The sequence below is a fragment of the Protopterus annectens genome, chromosome 1.part1 (assembly GCF_019279795.1).
Source record: "Protopterus annectens isolate FY-2018-M chromosome 1.part1, PAN1.0, whole genome shotgun sequence".
NCBI lineage: Eukaryota > Metazoa > Chordata > Ceratodontiformes > Protopteridae > Protopterus > Protopterus annectens.
Window position 1 is genome coordinate 1635003651 of NC_056726.1, and position 20533 is coordinate 1635024183.

Consider the following 20533-nt stretch of genomic DNA (forward strand, 5'->3'; position numbering starts at 1 on the left):
GCGTAATAAAGGTATGAGGACTAGCCCAAGTTGCAGCTGCACATATGTTGTCCACTGAAGCCCTAGCAAGAATCACTGAAGAAGCTGCCATGAACCTAGTCAAATGGGCTTTTAAAGGTTTTGTGAAAAACAGATGCAACTTCTTGTAGATAAATGATATACACTCTGTCAGCCATCTGGCTAAAGTCACTTTTGCGACTGATTTTCCCAATTTAGAATTTGCAAAGAACACGAATAATTGATCTGTTTTTCTACTATCATTCATTCTATGTAGGTAAAAACGTACTTTTCTGTGGACATACACTAAATGAAGCATATACATATATATATATATATATATATATATATATATATATATATATATATATATATATATATCTATACATACCTCATTTTTTTTACAAATTTAGGAAAGAAGACTGGTAAGCTAATGGATTGATTAATATTGGATTTTGACACCACCTTAGCAAGGAAAGAAGCATTTGCATGTAGTCTTACTCTATCTTTATGAAAGCTCAAATAAGGAGGTTTAGAAGACAATGCCTGAAGTTCTGACATTCTTCTAGCAGAGGCAATGGCCAATAGACAGACAGCATTCCAGGTCAGGAATTTAAGAACATGTTTAGCTGCTGGTTCAAAGGGAGAATAAATTAAGGCCTGCAGTACCAAATTTAAATTTCATAGTGGAGTAGGCTCTTTATATGGGGGTGTTAGTAGCACGGTGTCTCGCAAAAAGGCTTTACAAAGCTTAGATGAAGCCAAAGAAGAATTCTCAAATCCAGTATGGAAATTAGACATTGCTGCTGATACTTGAGGAACTAATTCCCTCATTAAAAACTGCTGCCAGAAATTCGAGAACACTTTGTACAGGGGCTGAAAAAGGATCAATGCATTTCTGCTGTGCCCAAAAAATGAACCATTTCCATTTACTTCTGTAAAGTTTTCTGGTGGAGGGCTTATGGGAAGACAAAAGTATCTTGTGGACAGGGGAAAACAGCCATCGAATGTCTGGCTGTTAAAGGGACTGGAGAAACCATGCTGTTAGCTTAAGGTTTGAGATATCCACATGAATCATGCCTGTCGGGTGAGACAGGAGGTCTGGAATTGGATCCAGAATCCAAGCTGGGTAAAGCAGATGAGGTCAAAGGAAGAGAAACCAAATCTGCTGAGGCCAGTAAGGTACACAGGATTACTTTTCTCTTCAACCAGGGAATTGGGGGATTTGGGTGGTAGGCAGAGAGCAGACCGGGGGGCAAACTGTAGAGTTGAGCATTCCTCGGTGGTTCCCCCAGCGGATTAGGGCAAAGAAGCTGCTGCACTTGTTTACGGGGGATGCAAAAAGATCGCAGCAAGGCTGGCCCCACTGACAGAAAATCAAATTTGCCACTGCACGGCTGAAAGACCACTCATGAGGTAGAAGAATGGACCTGCTCAGTTTATCTGCTATCATGTTGGATTTCCCTAGAATGTGCCTTGCTATCAGAAAGCAGTTGGAAGAAATCACCCATTGCCACACTCTGAGGGCGTCTAGACACAAGTGATAAGTCCTGATTCCTCCTTGTTTGCTGATGTACCAAACTACCAACATGTTTGCCTGTCTGGATCGCAATTGTCCCAAAAAGGACTGAGTCTTGGAATGCCTGGAATGCTAAGAGCACCGCTCTCATTTCCAAAACACTAATATGCAGGTTGGCCTCTTTAGGGGACCAACTACCTTGGACTATCTTCCCCACGAAGGGCCCCCCCATCTGGGAAATGTCTGTGGTCATTTATAGCCTTGGGCTGAGGGAGAATGAAAGGATGTTCTTGTAAATCTTAACAAGAAATAACTCGAGAGCTCAGACTTGTTGGCAAACGAGATCTAAGGCATGTTGGGTTGGTGTATTGTGGGTAGGGAAGGGGCTCAAGAGCTTTTTGGTGATCACGAGCAATACTAATGGCCAAGTCCGATCAGAGTCCATATGTTGAGGATAGAATGAAAAGTGACATCTTCAGATCTGAGTAGCACAGAGACAAGGACTGTTCTCCTATACCGAAGCATGACCCATGTACTTCAGTGTATAGGAAAGATGCAGAAAAATACTACCAAACTGAGGAAATTGGAGGGGAAATTCCTAAGAGTTCATGGGTGTGTACTAGGCTAATGGTCCTGGAGCCTTTACAAGCCTAGCCCATAGAAGTGCCCTGTCATCGTGCCACCAGACATTAGTTGCCAGTGCCTCTATCAAGTAGAGCCACTGGAGTGATCCCCAGGGTGAACTTTCTATTACTCATCCACTCATCAAGATTTCTCTTGAAAAGGGTCAGCGAGGTGCTCTGCTTGACATGTATGGGAAGTCTATTCCAGAGCACGGGCAGTCTCTGGGTGAGGAACCTGTCCCACCAGCATGTTCTGTTGATTGTGTTAATGAGGCTGAAGTCTCTGGAGTGTGTGGAGCGAAAGGAAAGGGATTTCTTTAGATGTAGCATTTCCTAACAGAGCTGGGTCAGACATGGCTTTGTAAGTCAAGCAGAGATCACCTCTAAGTAGGCGATATGAGACAGAGAATAGCTGGAGTCTTTTGAGTCTGTCCATGTAGGAGATGTGTTTAATGCCTATGATCCCCTTTGTGAGGTACTTCTGTGGCCTCTCCAGCTGTTGCAGGTGTCTAGTGAGGTACATACCATATGGGGCATTACACTCGATGATTGGACTAATGAGGGAAGAGTACAAAGAGACTATTACCTCTTTCTTCCTGGATGCAAAACCCTTGGTAATGAGATGTGCCACACAGAATGACTTTCTGACCACAGTGGCAATGTGGTGGTCGAAGGAGAGGTTGCTATCAACCTGCGTCCTCAGATCTCTTATAATGCCTTCAGTGTTCAGTGGGCTCCCATCGATGTGGTAATTAGTGGGAACACAGTTTTTACCAAAGGGGATAACTATGCAATTTTTGGCGTTAGGCTTAAGGCCATGGCTTCAACACCAGTCACTGGTCTCAGTGAGGCCTTTATGTAGGATGTTTGCATCACTTGGGGAGTTAACAATGGTTCCCAGCTTGCAGTCGTCTGCGAACTTAGTCAGCCAGAGTCCCTTTGTGTGTGGCCTGGACTTCTGAGAAGTAGATACCAAACAGCAGACCAATCCCTGTGGGACTCCACCAGTGACTGATCGGCAGTCTGACTTGGAGTTCGCTACTTTCACACTGTGTTTTTTTTATCTATGAGCCAATTTGCAACACACCTAGTGATATAGGGGTTGATGTCTAGTTTGGTGAGTTTATCAATAATTCCCAAGTGAGGAATGGTATCAAAGGCCTTGTCTAGATTGAGGTAGTCTGTATGCACTGCCATACCTACATCCACAGCCCTAGTGACTAACTCAAAGAACTCAACCAGGTTGAGCAGGCATGATCTTCCTTTCACAAAGCCAAACTGCGTGGGGTCTAGAGTTTGGAGATTTCCTATATCTTTGTTAATCAGGTCCATGATGATGCGCTCCATAGCTTTACATATCACACTCAGACTAATGGGGCAATAATTCCCAGGGTCTGTAGTCGCTCTCCCTTTATGGAGAGGGATGACTGCAGCAGTGCGCCATTCAGTAGGGACAAAGCCTAAGGTGAGGCTGTGACTGAACAGGGCACACAGATGTGGTGCCAGTTTGCTTTGTAGTTCATGTAGAACAAAGCCAGGGATATTATCGGGTCCCACGGAAGCTGTATTCTTGGCCTTGGACAATGCAGCTTTAACCTGTGCTGCAGTAATGTTGGGTGCCTGAGATTCTTCCGGTATTGTGATTGGTCCTTTAAGGGGGAGAAAGGGGTAAAGTTGCCACTGAATCTGTCAGCCAGTACTTTGGCAATATCTGTTGGCTGAGTATAGGAGTTACCATTGTGCAGTATCTCGGAGCAAATCTGAGTATTGCTATGGAGGTTCTTGATATAGCTATAGAAGGCTTTGTGATTGTTTTTAGTGTCTGCCGCAATTCTGCCTTCATAGCTGGCTTTAGAGGATTTGATGAGGGATCGCAACTTTTTGTTGAGGCTATTAAGGGAGTTTTTCCAGTCTTGGGACTTCACCTTTTTCTGCAACAGTTTCTTCCTTCTGTTGTAGAGTTTATTAATGGCAGGGGACCACCAGATTGTCTTAGTTTTTTTGGAGGAGAGTGTCTTGGTTCTGTTGGGTATGGCTAGTTTCATGTATTTGTGTACATGTTCATACAGTGCACTGGTGTATGATTCATCAGTCATGCAGCTGTTTTCCATGAAATTGGCCACTTCTATTTTTAGAAGTCCAAAGTCAGCTTTGGAGAAGTTTTTCAAGGTGGTTACTTTTGCGTGGGGGGGTGGATTTCCATGGTGATTAGTTTATGGTCGGATCTCACCATGGAGGGATTGACTACTGGTGTAGAGCAACGGTCACCCATGTTAGTAATAACCAGGTCAAGGATGTTGCTTCCTCTAGTGGGGGTCAGAATGAGCTGGTCCAGGGCATTAGAAGTGATGAACTCCAGGAACCATTAGGGCAGTCTATTGGTGCTTGAGTAGTTTTCCCAGTTGATGGAGGGGTAGTTGAAGTCTCCTAGTAAGAGAGTGTTGGGTTGGGCCTTGATAGATTCCAGGGTGCTTAGGAATGTGAAGTGAGAGTCTAGGGACATGATTGGGGACCTATAGCAGGCTATGACTTGGATCGCCGTCTTACCCAATATGTTAGTTTTATCTACAGTATCTCAGATGCTTTATGCTGGGCTACTAGTCTGGAGGTGTACATATTCTTTATGAATATGGAGACACCACCTCCTTTGAAGCTTCTGTCCATGTTTTGGGACCAAAAGGTGTGGAATGAGTTATAGCCTGGTAGCACAGGGGTGATTTCTTCCGCTTTAAACAATGTCTCCATTACAGCACAAATGTTGATGTACTCCATTTTGAGGAGTGCTTCGAGGGAGTGCATCTTGAGATTTAGACTTCTAACGTTGAGCAGCATGACCCTCAGATTGCATTTATTTATAGCTGTTACGGTGGTACTTTGGACTTTGGAACACCGCCTAAAAAAGGCATTAAAAGGGTGGCAAGAGCCTTAGCCAGTACCCAGAAACCCAGGGGTGACAGATGCAGGCCATCTCTGGCAAAGCATTGAGGTCTGTCAATCATGTCATCCCAAGCAGACAGATACTGGATCCCCTCAGAATGACACCAGAAACTTAGCCAAATGAAGGCAATCATTTTTTGTTTGTACTGTGGTATCATTCTGGGTGACGGTAGCATACTTTCTCAGGGCTAGTGTCATACCTGCTGGGCCACATAATCCAAGAGCTCCACCACGTCGCTTTTATGCAGTAAAAAAAGGCTTCTTAAGTCTGATCTTAAGATTCACAATCATCTTCGATGACTTTCAATAAACATTACACTTCTTTTGCAATCCTTTATTAACAAATGCTCAAGTTATCAAAATGGATGCCGATTCCAATACAGTGTTGACAATACCTTATGAAAGATACAATGCTTTCTGTGATTTGTACACTTCTGAAGAAAGCATTATGTTGTGATAAACTAATTCCGGGCTATATTGTGGACCTTTCAGAGAAGGATAAACAACAACAAATGTAAAGCATAACATTGCAAGGAAGATCAAAAATACTACAACAATGATTTCACCACAGAGCCATTACTAATTCTGGAGAATGACACTCCTAGCTTGTGATTACTGTAATATAAAATAAGAAAAATACTTCACTTGCCTCTTTTGACGAAAGCTTCCTCGGTAGTGGCTCTTCTTCCTCTTCATCCTGGAGTTTCCTCTTCTTCTTACTTCTTGCTGGTCCTGAAAAATTACATTTTTAAGCAAGGGCAATAAAAACTTAAATGATATCATATTACATTTTGCAGCTCTGCTGCTGGTCACTGCAAAATCTAAAGATGCATGCCTTCAGTTACAGCAGATGAGTTAATAAGAAGCAGTTGTGGCAGAATATTAGCAAGGTAAACTGTACAACGTTAGCTGCCTCATTCTCACAGACTGAAAAAAATCCAGCCTGTGAGCCACACAACCTGGGAGTGATTAAGTGGCATGGGAATTACAGAAGCCAACAGGGGAGGGTGGGGGTTAGTGGACAATATCTACTCACCCATGCTGGATGGAAATGATGCTTCCTGGTTGGCTGTATTACCGGCACCCACATGGTAACGGCAGAGTGAAATGGCCACAATGCATGCACCCAACCAAGTACTGAAGTTAGGCATTTTAACAGTGAACAGTGCAGAAAGAATACGTGACCACAAGCCAGCACTGTGGGAGGGCCTGCATCAGGCTGCTGAGGGGTCAATGGGAATCTGGGATTATTTGGATGACGACCCCTTACTAAGCAGGAGAACAGGTGTCCAACTGGCAGGCATTAACAGGGGATAAAAAGACAAACTATATTTTTGTTAATGTTTTCTTCTCCACTGAGGCCTTTTGTTACCCTGCCAGCCCCTACTAACATCACTCAATTTGGGCCTGGCACCTCAAAGAACAACTTAGATATGTCACATGTAACCAGGAAAAATAACCAGTAATGAAAAAAAATGAAAAAGGAGGCACACAGTGTAAGCTGCAAAAACAGATGAAGCAGCCTATGTAACATATACGTTTTAGAATTTATCGTTCTAAAATCAGTATGCAAAGAAATGAGAAGTACAGACTGAACTCAAGGCTGGAACAACCTTTTCCTTTCGGGGGGAAAAAAACTAAGTGGGAAACAAAAGAATACACACATGAAAGAAGTGCCAAGGAACTGGCAAAAGAACATGGGACAAAGAAAAGTATGCAAGAAAACTTTAAGACACAGAAATAAATGTTTCAGGGTGGAAGAACAGAAGAAGAGATGATTACTGGAAGTCAGAAAATTAAATCACAGAAGGCACAGATTAGTTTACAAAGGGGGAGGGGAAACATCTGACTGCAGCAGAAAAAAATAAATGGTAATGATGTTTAAAATCTCTCCATTAAGGTGTAAGAGAGTTGATTCACTGGTGCCGGCATAAAATGTCCACCTACAATGCCAAAACACATGTAGATCTGGATCTTGGTAGACAGGATAAGTGGGGGAGGGGAACGTGATTTTGAACACTTTTTACATCAATGACATGAGTGGGATTTGAAAAAATACTAGAAGTGACTACGTTTCTCACTGTGATTACTGAATCTTTAAGGTTACTGATTATGGGATGGAATGTACATGTACAAATTTAATTAGCAACACTGAATTTTTGAATAATGGGATCCATAGTCTACTATTCAGGGACAGGACAGACCAGAAATGGTGTGAGAGACTCTTCTGGAGACAATGAGAGATGTCATCATAATTAGTAACAGACTCATGGCAATCTGACCCCAGTGCAAAGATAAGGCACTATTCATAATCACAGCCTATGCCCCACAGCAGGATTGTGATCGTGAGGAAGAGTGTGCAGTCAGGTAGCAGTTGCAGGACTACTAGATAAAACAGGACATCATCACTTGTCTTGATAATAGCAAACCTGAATGCTCATAATAGGACAGACAGAACAGGATCAGAGGACTGCTTGGGTTCACGTGGGTGGGAGAACAGGAATAAAGGAGGACAGGTCATTCTAGACGTCTTTCTGGCTAATGGCCTAATGGTGCCCAACACATGGTTTAGAAAGACAGACAGTCACATGATCATATACAAGAGTGGCCTACATGCAACTCAGGTAGACTTCATCCTAGGAAGGAAAGGGGACTGGGATAGAATCCGAGATTGTAGGGTCGTCTTTGGCAAAACATTTCACAAACAGCATAAACTAATGATGGCTACAATCAGCTGGAAGAAGTTGTCAGAAGGTCAACACAGACAAGGCTGAAGACTTGAAAGCGAATACAGCAAAAGCACAAACGTTCAAGGAAATACTCAAAGAATCTAGCACCTCAAGAAGATGAGGAAATAGGTGGAGTTGAAGAACATAAATGTCTCAAAACTGCATGTGGAAACTACAGAACAGATATGCAGCACAGCCAGGTATAGAAATAAGGTACCTAAGAGAAGCTGGTGGTAGAATGTAGGAGTCCAGGAAGTTATCAAAATAAAGAAGTGGTGTAGAAAAAAGTGGGAGATGGAAAAACAGAACCGTCAAAGAAAGAATACTGGTTTGCGAATAAAAGCTGTCACAACAGCAAAGAACAATGTATTAGGTGCATTCTATTGCCTTCTGGAAAGTGACTCACCAGACAGCACAAAGAAACTCTACAAGGATGCAAGGCAAAGATAGAAAAATAAAAGAAGATCATCAGACACCCTTCATAAGGGATAACATTAGCAACTTGCTCACCAGTCCAAAGGACATCAAAGGCAGATCAGAAACAGTACTTCCAGCCACATCTGAATGAACAAAAACCCCATAGAAGATAAAGTGTCCCAAGACATTGCTTATGATAAAAGAGGAAGACGTGCCTGCTCTACAAAAAGTAAGAACACTAAGGAACAATGAAGTCAGGAAAGCAGCAGATACAATCAAGATGTTAGAGAAGAAATGGCTTCAGAAGGTAATCACAGCAGTATGTATGGAGAGAAAGGCATATCCCAGATGACGGAGAAATAAGCATTCTAGTACCAGTATATATGAGCAAAAGGGACATTCACAACTGTTGGCAATATGCCAGTATTAAACTCCTATCACACTGCATGAAAGTGGCGGACAGTTTGATTGATAAACGAATACACAGAGAAGTAGAAAAGTAAAACGGGAGATGAGCAGTTTGGATTCAGATTAGGGTACGGCACAACCAACCCGATGTTTGCAGTGAGACAGAGAAGAAAAAGCTAGAGATGAGCAACCAGGCATTCATAGACGTACAGAAAGCAAATGTCACAATCCCATGTCAGCTGATTAGGACATGCCTGCGATGGTTAGAAGTCCCCAAAACATAGTAGAATTAGTGCAGGCTATAAACAAGGAACCAATGACACAAATACGAACAGTGTCCAGACTCACAGAGGGGTTCCTAGTGGGAGTAGGTGTGTGTCAGTGTTTACTTCAGAGTTCACTGCTGATCATATTGGTGATGGACTATATTACCAAAAAGGATGGAGGGGAGAAAAAGTACAGTTTTGTACCTACCATAAATGTAGATGTCCGAACTGGATAGCATCTGCAGTCATAACAACTGGGTTGTCCTGTCGTCAGGCAGCCTGCTGATGTCGACTTCACCGTCATCTCTGCTGGTCTGGTATAAAGGCATCAGCCGACGCCATTTTCCTCAGTGTTTCTTGCCCCAGATGCCAGTTGCCCTCTTGGAAGGCTAAATTTTGGGTAAATGCCAATGTTTCCAAAAAGATAGAAGGCAAACACAAAAATAAGCATGTATGTACATATATACAAACAAATACACCATAAGAGACTCCCCCCACCAGCTAGCTATTAAGAGGGTAAATACCCTAGGAGTACCACAGAGGGGAAGGTGGGAGGGTAATCCTGACTGCAGATGCTATCCAGTTCGGACATCTACATTTATGGTAGGTACAAAACTGTACTATGTCCTTCATGGATGCATCTGCAGTCTAGAATACCATAGCCAGCTAGGGGAGGAGGAAGAATAGATTATGGTGTGGTTAGGATCCCTTGCAGTACAGCAGTGGCAAACCCTGCTCGGGATCTGGAATACAGAGGTAAATTATAATGTTTGGCAAATGTATGCACAGAGGTCCGCCGCCTCAATAATGTCCTTGGTTGCCACTCCTCGTAAGAAGGCTGTGGTAGTGGCTGTTGCCCTTGTAGAATGAGGCCTTATGTTCTGTGGAATTGGTTTTCCATGGAAGGAGTAACAGAATCGTATGCAATTTCCTATCCATTTGGAGATTGTCTGTTTGGAAATAGCTTTTCCTTCCCTTCCTGTTGCATAGGCTACAAAAGCTGGTCAGTTTTTCTGTTACTTTTGTTCTGTCCAGGTAGTAGCGTAGCTGTCTATGTACATCCAAGGTATGCAGCATTCTTTCCCCTCTGTTTTGTGGGTTGGGAAGAAGGTAGGTAGGTGGATTGCCTGGTTTAAAGACACTCTGGATACCACCTTAGGCATAAATGTAGGATTAGTCCTCATGGACACTCTATCTTGGTGGAAGATTAGGAAGGGTTGTACTGCCATTAGGGCCTGAAGTTCAGAAACCCTCCTTGCTGAGGTTATTGCCAGTAGGAAAGCAGTTTTCCACGATAGATGCTGCAGGTCTGCTGTTGCTGCTGGTTCAAAGGTGCAGTGTCAACTTTTCTAGCACAAAGTTCAAATCCCAAGTTGGCAATGGTGGTTTCCTAGGAGGTTTTACATTCTTGATCCCTCTGAGGAACTGCCTGAGTAAAGGATGTGAAAAGACAGGTGGATCAAAGCTGTATTCTGCTGAAATAGCTGATGCATGTATCTTGATGGAGGAATAGGACAGGCCTGTATGTAGAAGCTCTGCCAAATACTCCAGAATGTTAGCAATATCTATATTCGACACATCTTTTCCTCTTTCAGCACTCCAAATGACAAACCTTTTCCATTTTCCTGCATAGTTCCTTCTTGTTGAAGGTCTGTGGGCTTCAAGGATAATGTCTTTAACCCTTTGGGAAAGTTCTGGATTAGTTGCTGCTATGTGATGTTCCATGCAGTCAGTTGCAACGCTTTTAGGGTTGGATGCATGATGCTGTAGTTGTTCTGAGTTAACAACCAAGGCAACAGGGGTATTGACTACATTTTGTCAGACATGCTCCTCAGCAATGGGTACCAGTGTTGTCTTGGCCAGTTTGGAGCTATCAGGGTTATCCTTGGACGCTCCTCCTTGATTTTAGTAATACCTTGTGTATCAAGGGAAGAGATGGGAATGCATATGCTGTCAGACCTTTCCAGCTGAAGGAGGCGAGCTAATCCACTTTCCATGCAAGTGGGTGGAATGTCCTTGTGCAGAATATTTTGAGCTGGTGATTGAGAGGGAATAGATCTATCTGTGGCATTCCCCATTTCTTTGAGATGGTCTTGAAGATGTCCGGGTGTAGCATCCATTCGTGAGCATCCGAGGTGGTTCTGCTTAACATGTCTGCTAGAGTATTCTCCTTTCGTACAAATATTGCCTGTAACTGGATGTTGTAGCTGAGTGCCAGGTTCCAAAGGTCCAAAGTCATTCTGCATAGGGGGTATGAATGAGTGCCTCCCTGTTTGTTGATGTACCACATGACTGTGGTGTTGTCTGTCCTTATCATCAAATGGCCTTCTTTGAGAAATGGTCTGAATTTTTGGATTGCCAGTTTTACTGCCAGCATTTCTTTTAGGTTGATGTGCAGGTGAAGCTGGTCCTGCCCACAATCCTTGCATTTGTCCAGCATGTGAGCCCCCCATCCTAGGTCTGAGGTGTCTGTTGTGATGGTTTGGCTTGCTTGATAGTTGTGAAAGGGTAGGCCTGGGTTTGACTGGCATGCTTGAGCCCACCATAGGAACTCCTGTTTTAGGCATGGGATTAGTGGAATTTCTGCTTCTAGGCTGTGCCTGTGTTGGGACCATAAATTCTTTAGGTACCACTGTAGTTTTCTCATATGTAGTCTGGCATGTGGAACCAAGATTATGCATGATGCCATGAAGCCCAAGGCCTGCAGAACTTTTCTTGCTGTTAGCTTGTTCTGTCTTGTTAGTGCCAAGAAGTAAAGAGAGTTCTTTTGTTTTTCTGCAGTTAGGAATGCCATTTGTTTTACTGTGTCCACCAAGAATGTCCTTGTTTGGGATGGTATCAGCCTTGACTTTTGTAAATTGACTGTGTATCCCAGTGCTTGTAGCAAGTAAATGACCCTTTGTAAATCTGTTGTCAGCTTGCTTTTGTTGTCCCTTGTAGCAGGCAGTCGTCCAGGTATGGATAAATTTGGATTCCCTGTAGTCTGCAGCTGATGCCAGGCATTTTGTGAATAGTAGATAAGCCAAAGGGCAATGCTGAGAATTGATAGTGCTCTGATCCTGCAAGAAATCTGAGGTATCTTCTGCAAATTGGTCAGGTATGCCTCCTTGAGATCTAGAGTTACCAGCCAACACTCCTTGCCCAGCATGGGAAGAAGTTGCTGTAGGGTCAGCATTTTGAATTTTGGGACAATGATGTATGTATTTAAGGTGGACAGGTCGAGAATAGGTCTCCAACTTTTTCCTTTCTTGGAACTAGGAATAGTCTGGAGTAGAATCCTTTGCCTTGTTCTGTTATTGGTACTCTTTCCACAGCTCTCATCTTTGTTAATTGCATTATCTGCTGTAGAGCTTCTGTTTTGATTTGGAGGCAGGTTTGGCATTCCTCTTTTGACTGGTAAAGTGTGGAAGTGGAACCGGTAACCTTGGTCTATGGTTTGCAAAATCCACTTGTCTTTTGTGATATAGTGCCAGTTCTTGAAAATAAGGTTAATTTTCCGCCTAATGGTGCTGCTATTTGTTCCCTGGTAGGCGGAGTTAGAATCAAGTCACTGTGATTGTGCTGTTGTAGTGGTAGTGGCTGTGTCTGTGCCTCTGTTATTACCTTGCCACTGTAAGTCCTCTGTAGGCACCCCTCTGGATTGATTTCTGCCTCTGGAACGCCTATTCCTGCCCCTTTGGGATCTTGTGGAGTCAAGAAAGGACCAATTTTTGGCAGGCCAGTTCCTGCTAAACCTTGGGGGCTGAACCTGCAAGAAATCTTTAACCGTTTGTACAGATTATGCCTTTTCTTCCATTTTCTTCATTACCTGCTGGGCAGGTGTACCAAACAAACTGGCCTTATCCATAGGAGCATCTAATAACTTAGCTTTAACATGATCCGGTAAGACCTGTTCCTTCAGCCATGCATGTCTTCTTATCACTGTGCCAGTCATGGCTGATCTAAATGAAGCCTCCAGTGCATCATAGCCACATTTTACGGAATGGTTACTAACCTGTTGTATGTTATTTACCATTTCTAATACATATTTCTTATCTATAGAGTCATCAGAGGATAGCTTTTTAGTTAACTGATCAAGCATAAACTCTTGGTATTGTATCATGTGAAACTGACAGTTTAAAGCTCTAGCTGAGAGAGTAGCTGAGGTGTAAACTTTTTTGCCCCATCTGTCTAAAGACCTGGCTTCCCTTTCAGAAGGAATAGGGTTTTTTGCTGTGGTCGAGGCTACTGCCTTAGGCCCCTGGGATATAGTTTCGGGGTCTGCAAGTGGGGCCTTGTATAGGTGATGATGAGTGTCTGGTACCCTGTAAAATCTATCTGGTTTGGCAGGGGCTGGAGGTAAGGAATCTGGTGCAGTGCAGACATCATTAAATGCATCGTCCACAACAGAGAGGACAGGAGGTATAGCTAAGGGCCTGTGTTGTGGAAGGTGCAGAAGTCCTAAGTCTTTTTCTGGAATCTGAGAAATCCTGTTCCTGCCATTGGAATTGTTCTCGCATGGCATGTAAGGTTTCCCAAAGGAGAATTCTTCTGGTGGAGAAGCAGCTGGAATGGATTCTTCAGCATCTGAGTCTTCATAATTGGAGAAAGGAGCCTCTGGCTGGTCTGTAATATCCGAGTCATCCGCAGAATCATCAGAGGACACAGGCTCGGGGGGCTCTGCTCTAGGTCTCTTTTCTGGGGGCTGAGAGGCCCTGTCTGGGTGAGATTGAGATCCCCTAATTAAGGATATTAAATCTTCTGCCAGAGTAAGCATTTGTGAACTAGGAGTGGGCCTGGTTGAGGGGGGTTTAACAGGCACTGATTTAGTCGATTTGGCTGCTTTAGCCCTGGCAAAGGCCTTAATAGACATGGCTGCAGGAGGCCTAGCAGCACCATGTGCTGGGGTAGAGACATCCAAAGGGATGGTGTCTGATAAGTCACTAGTAACCACTGTTGTAGGTAAAATTTCTGGGTAGCAGGAACCTCAGTAGTAGTCATTGATTCAGCTGTACTTTGACCAGTTTTCGGTTTCGGCGAAACAGACACTCGCGTTTGCTTAACCATGGTTTCGCCGAAACCTTTTAACAATTTGGGTAGTCGGAGGATCCGGGCATAATGTACGCATAAAATCTGAGCGAAAAACTGTTCAGGGTTGAATGAGGCACAGGCGAACAGGCTGCTACGCCGTGGTCTGGGCCTAAACAAGGCAAACAGTAAGAGTGGAAATCTTTATGAGGTATTTGTTTCCCACAAGTTAAACAGTTATTGACTTTTCTGACATCGGCTGAGGCAAGAAAGAGTCCCACGGGTACTTAGCTTTAGAAGTCTTCGGGTAGTATCAGTAGTAGTAATCTCTGGATCTGACCGAACAGCTTCTGCTTCGGCAAGAAAGACTGAGGAAAATGGCGTCGACTGATGCCTTTATACCAAGACCAGCAGAGATGACGTCGGGTGAAGTGCGACATCGGACTTTGGAAAAGGGCTGCCTGACGACAGGACAACCCAGTTGTTATGACTGCAGATGCATCCATGAAGGACATCAAAGCTGCTGTATACAGATGATGTGGCATTACAGACAGACTCTGAACAAGAGCATCAGGAAAGAACAGGGCAATGCGGTGTCAATCTGAAGAGTGAGACAGAATGAAGCAGAGTACCGACAAAACAGTTGCTATGCCAGAAAACAGAAATTAGAAGAATCTGAAATTGTGAAAGAAGGGAAAATACTGGACAAAGTTAACGGCTTCAAGTATCTATGAGGGATGTCTGAGGAGAAAGGAAGTCTAAATGCGGCGGTCAAATCTGGAAATCAGCCACCTGGCACAAAAAGTAAAGTTGTGTACACTTACCATAAATGTAGATGTTTGAGTGTATTCACTGTTGCAGTCATCACATTTGGGTTATCTGCCTGCAGGTAGCCCTCAGTTGGCCTGAATACCAAGTCTTGGGATTTCTGTGTCGGATGCTGTTGCTTCTTCCATGACGTCAGGGGTATAAAAACATGTAGCAGACTCCATTACATCAGTTTTTCTTGCCTCAAATGTCAGGAGCCCCCTCCCCCCACAATAGGAAGCAATTACATGATGTGGAACACCCCCAGTAGAAAGTAAATACCAATGTTATAAGATATGGCCAAACAAAAAGAATAGGTAGAAGTTCAGAGAAGTCAGGGGGCGGGAGGGAGGATAAAGTACAGTTGTGTACACTTAACATAAATGTAGATGTTCGAGAGTATTCACTGTTGCAGTCATTACATTTGGGTAATCTGCTGGCAGGTTGCCCTCAGTCAGCCTGAATTCCAAAGTCTTGGGTCCTGCGTCGGTTGCGGTCTCCTCTTCCATGACGTCAGGTCGTCATGGGTATAAAACATGCATCCAACACCATTTTCTTTAGTTTTTCTTGCCCCCGATGTCAGGTGCCCCCAAAAAGGTAGTAATATTTTATATATATATATATATATATATATATATATATATATATATATATGTATGTATGTATATATATATATATCCATATACATGCATCAATATAAACTTTACCTTCATCTACAAGCAAATACACCACATAGGTTGTAGAAGATAGAGAAGGAAAGATAAACTGTAGAATGACAGCGGGATGGTGGGAGGGTAACCTGGACTGCAACAGTGAATACACTCGAACATCTACATTTATAAGTGTACACAATTGTACTATGTTCTTTGTGTTTCACTGTTGCAGTCATTACATTTGGGTAGAATCCCAAAGCTATGGTTGGGAGGCTGGAGCTAAACAGCATTAGGTGCGGCTATAAGGCCCTGCAGCACTGCAGTGGCAAAGCCTGCCCTGGACTTAGAGTAGAGAGGCAAATGGTAATGCTTTGTAAAGGTGTGAACAGAACTCCAAGTAGCAGCCTCTAGAATGTCTTTGGTTGGTACTCCTCAGAGAAAGGCTGCTGAAGTAGCTGCAGCTCTGGTGGAATGAGACCTAATGCCCTTGGGCACAGGTTTACCATGGTGTAAGTAGCAGAAACTGATGCAGTGGCTTATCCACTTTGAAACTGTCTGCTTTGAGATAGCCTTTCCTTCTGATCCTGCAGCATATGACACTAGTAATTGCTCAGTTTTTCTTAGAGCTTTTGTCCTGCTCAAGTAAAATCTTAGCTGTGTACGTCCAAGGAATGCAGAATTCTCTCCCCTTTGTTCTGTGGATTTGGATAAAAAGTTGGGAGATGAATTGTTTGGTTAAGAGCCACACTAGAAACCATCTTAGGCATAAAAGTAGGATTTGTCCTCAGAGACACCCTGTCTCGGTAAAATATGATAAAAAGGCTCTACAGCCATGAGGGCCTGTAGCTCTGAAACCCTTCTTGCTGAAGTAATTGCTAGTAGCAGAGCTGTCTTCCAGGATAAGAACTTTATATCAGCGGTAGTGGCTGGTTCAAATGGAGGCAGGGTGAGCTTTTCCAACACATAACTGAGGTCCCATGTAGGTAATGGTGATCTTCTAGGAGGCCTTAAGTTTTTGGCTCCTCTAAGATACTGTTTTAGTAAAGGATGAGAAAAGATTGGTGGCTCTGTATTGTAATGAGCCGAAATGGCAGAGGCATGGCTTTGATTGATGAGAAAGATAAGCCTTTGTCAAGCATCTCAGTTAAGTATTGCAGTATCTGAGGAATATGTGGTTCTGCTGTATCAGTTCCTTGTGCTTGATTCCAAGCACAGAATCTCTTCCATTTGTCAGCATAAGATTTTCTAGTACTATGCCTTCTGGCTTCCAAAATGGCATCCGTCACAGCTTTACTGAGAGGTGTCATTCGTATGATTACATGATTAGCCATGCTGCCAGGTTCAGAGTCTGTAGTTGATTGTGCAGGATCGGATTGTTTTGCTGGGACAGTAGTTGTGGTCTTTGAGGCAAGGTCCAAGCTGGGTATTGAGACAAGTTCCTTAGGATTGGGTACCAGTATTGACGGGGCCAGTCCGGGGCAATTAATATCATCTTTGGCTTCTCTTGTCTGACTTTTAGGAGGACCTTGGGTAGAAGAGGCAGAGGAGGAAAGGCGTAAATGACAGGTTTTTCCAACTGAAGGAAAGGGCACCCACTTTCCATGCTTGTCTGTGATAAGTCCTTGTGCAGAATCTTTTCAATTGATAATTTTGAGGAGAGGCAAATAGATCTAGGTCTGGGCTCCCTGTCTGTTATGTTGAATACTTGTGGATTTAGTTTCCACTTGTGAGGATCCATAAGGTTTCTGCTTAAATCATCTGCCAGAGTGTTCTGTTTTCCTGGCAGGAATTGAGCTTGAAGATTTATTTGCTAGGTCAAAGCTGTGTCCCACAGCGCCATGGCTAATCTGCAAAGGGGATATGAGTGTGTGCCCCCTTGCTTATTTATATACCACGTGACTGTGGTGTTGTCCATCTTTATCAGTAGTTGTTCTGGATGAAGTACGTCCTTGAAGGCTGTTAGGGCTTTTTGAACAGCTAGCATCTCTTTCTGGTTCATATGTAGATGCATTTGATTTGGTGCCCATATGCCCTGAATGCATCTTCCTGCCATGTGGGCCCCCCAGGCATAATCTGATGCATCTGTTGTTAAGGTTTGGCTGGCAGGGGGTAGAGTGAAGGGACGTCCCATGTTTTGGTGACAGGCCTTTGCCCACCATAGAAACTCCTGTTGCAGGCAGGGGATGAGAGAAATCATTGTTTCCAGACTGTGTGAATGTTGACTCCATAAACTTTTTAGGTACCATTGAAGTTTCCTCATATGCAGTCTCGCATATGGAATTAGTAGGATGCCATGAAGCCAAGTGCCTGCAGAATTTGTCTTGCAGAAGATTGGGTTTTTGTTGCCATCAGTTTGAAGTAAGTAGTCAGTTGCCTGTGTTTGTCTGGCGTGAGGTAAGCCATCTGGGCAGTTGTATGCAAGCTTGCACCCAGGAATGTTATCTTTTCAGAGGGTACCAGTTGTGATTTCTTTTCGTTTATTGTGTACCCCAGGCATGCTAGAAGCCTTTTCACAAACACCAGGTGTCGTAGAAGAGTGTCCTTGTTTTCTGCTTGAATGAGACATTCGTCCAAGTGAGGATATATTTGAATACTTCTTTGTCTGCAAAAAGCAATTACTGGTGCCAAGCACTTTGTAAAGACCCTGGGTGCAGCAGATAAGCCAAAGGGCAGTGCACAGAATTGGTAATGCATTAAGCCAGCCTTGAATCTCAGGTATCTTCTGCACGACTGTCTTATTGGGACATGCAGGTATGCCTCTTTTAAGTCTAAAGTCACCAGCCAAGCATTCTTGCCCAGCATGGGCAGAAGCTGTTGCAAAGTGACACTTTGAAATTTGGAATGTCCAGGTACGTGTTCAAAATTGATAAATCCAGTATTGGCCACCAGGCCTTGTCCTTTCTGGGTACCAAGAACAGTCTTGAGTAAAAACCTTGTCCTTTTTCCTGTTCTGGTACTGTCTGAATGGCCCGCATATCCATGAGGGACGTAACCTGTTTCTGTGCCTCTGCCCATTGATTTTTTGGCAGGTCTGGCCAACCATTTGTCATTGCCAGAGTGTGTAAATGGAATCTGTATCCCTGTGATATGATGTTCAGTACCCACTTGTCCTGGGTTATTAACTGCCAACTTTGAGCAAAAAGTGCTAATTTTCCTCCTATGGGTGCTGCCAAAAGATAAGTGCTTGGTGTAGGCAGAGGGAAGTCATTGGGATTGCTTTCTGTAGGTTTGCGCTTTATCTCCTCCAGATTTGGAGGTGGATGCGCCCCATTGCTTTGACCTGTATGAGTCTTCAGCCTGGTACCTGGAACGCTTAGGGCGTCTGGATTTGCTCCTTTGAGCTCTGTCTGACACAGGAAAGGGCCAATTTTTTGTAGGCCAGTGTCTACTGAATCTAGGTGGTTGCACTTGTAAGAAATCTTTCACAGTTTGCATAGACTTAGCATTGTCTTCCATTTTCTTTAAAACCTCTTCTGCCTTAATACCAAACAGAGAATCATGCTGTAAAGGAGCATCTAGCAATTTAGCTTTAACATGATCAGGCAAATGTTATTCCTTTAACCAGGCATGCCTCTTAATCACAGATCCCTGCAGGAGGCCTCTAAAGAATCAAATCCACATTGCAAAGTATGCTTTCCAACTTGTTCAGCTGGATCATGCATGCAATAATTTCTGCAATTCCTTATTTTCTGCACATTCTGAAATCAACATAATTTTCTGTTTCAGCAATCCCATAACATGTTGTTGGTACTTAAGCATATGCCATTGACAGTTTAAGGCCCTGATTGCCAAGGCTGCAGATGTATAAACCTTTTTTCCTCATCTGTCCAGTGCCCTTGAATCTCTTTCGGAGGGGGTAGGGTTTTTTACTGTTGAGGCCTTAACACCCTTTGGACCCTGTTAAATAGTTTTAGGATCAGCAGCAGGGTTTCTAAATAAAAACTTATGAGAGTCAGGGACCCTGTAATACCTGTCAGGCTTACTGGGAGCTGGAGGTAAAGAGTCAGGGGTCAGGCTTGACTCTGAAAAAACATCATCCTCAATGTCTAACACAGGGGGGATGGCTAAAGGCTTGTGCTGAGGGAGTAGGAGGAAATCCCTGAGCCTTTTTTTTGATTCTGAGAAGTCTTGACTCTCCCAGTGAAAATGCTTCCTCAAAGTGTGCAAGGTCTCTCCAAATGAATAATCCTCAGGAGGAGATACAGATGGAACAGACTTCTCAGCATCAGAATCCTCATAGGGAGGTAAAGATAATTCCTGATCAGAAGAGGAAACAGAAGAAATAGAAACCTGATCTGAAGATTCATAGTCAGTGTCTTGCCTAGGCTTCTTATCTGGAGGGGGATGGGTACCCCTGATGAAGGTAATAAGGTCTTCAGCCATTTTGATCATCTGTTTTTTAGGCGTAGAGGCCTGTGCACATGGCTCAGGCATCAGTTTTTTAGTCTTAGAAGGTGGCTTTGCCTTTGGTTTTGCAGCTTTCATCGGTTTGATATAATAATGTTGAGGTCTGAATACACCCTCAGAAGCCGGTGCCTGCTCAGTGGCTCCAGACCCATCCGAGGGAGATACATCCATCAGTCCAATACCTTGAGTATCTTGCGGCATGTCGGACTCCACATGGGTGTCGGTAGAGGCCTGCGACTTGAAGGTAGCGGGTATCAGGGGCTGCGAAAGTGCCTCACTGAGTAACAGTGAACCGGCGACTGGCTTAGGAGAAGCTTCGTCGTTGGTTTTGGATCTCGACTGCCTTTCTCTGTCCTTTTCTTTACGTTTTTTATGTACTCCGGTAGTCGGATTGCTATCAGACATCTCTGGGTAGTTAAATCTATTTCCAAAATACTTAGATGCAGAAATATACCGACGCTTAATAGTGCGTTGGTTAAATCTAGTACAAAATCGACAGCTGGCACATTGTGATCAGGGACTAAGCAAGGAAAACAGTATAAATGGAAATCCTTATGAGGTCTTTGCTTCCAACAAGTAATACAATTATTAACTTTTTCTGACATCGGTAAAAAGCAAGAAAAAAATTTCCCCAATGGGGTACTTAGCTTTATTGAAGACTTCGGTTCTGAAACTCAAACGAGAATATTTCAGTAGTAGGCCGACCAGCACTTGTGAAATGTTTCTGCTTCGGGCACCGCGCGGCAAGAAAGACTAAAGAAAA

General features: G+C 43.6%; 1 protein-coding gene across 1 annotated transcript in view; it reads right to left on the bottom strand.

Annotated features, from left to right (window-relative positions):
- GNL2 (G protein nucleolar 2) overlaps nt 1-20533 on the bottom strand; it is an 859639-nt gene that overhangs the window by 130075 nt on the left and 709031 nt on the right. The window contains 2 exon segments of the mRNA XM_044083721.1: nt 5726-5798; nt 18644-18667. Of these exon segments, the coding sequence (XP_043939656.1) occupies nt 5726-5798; nt 18644-18667 (97 nt within the window).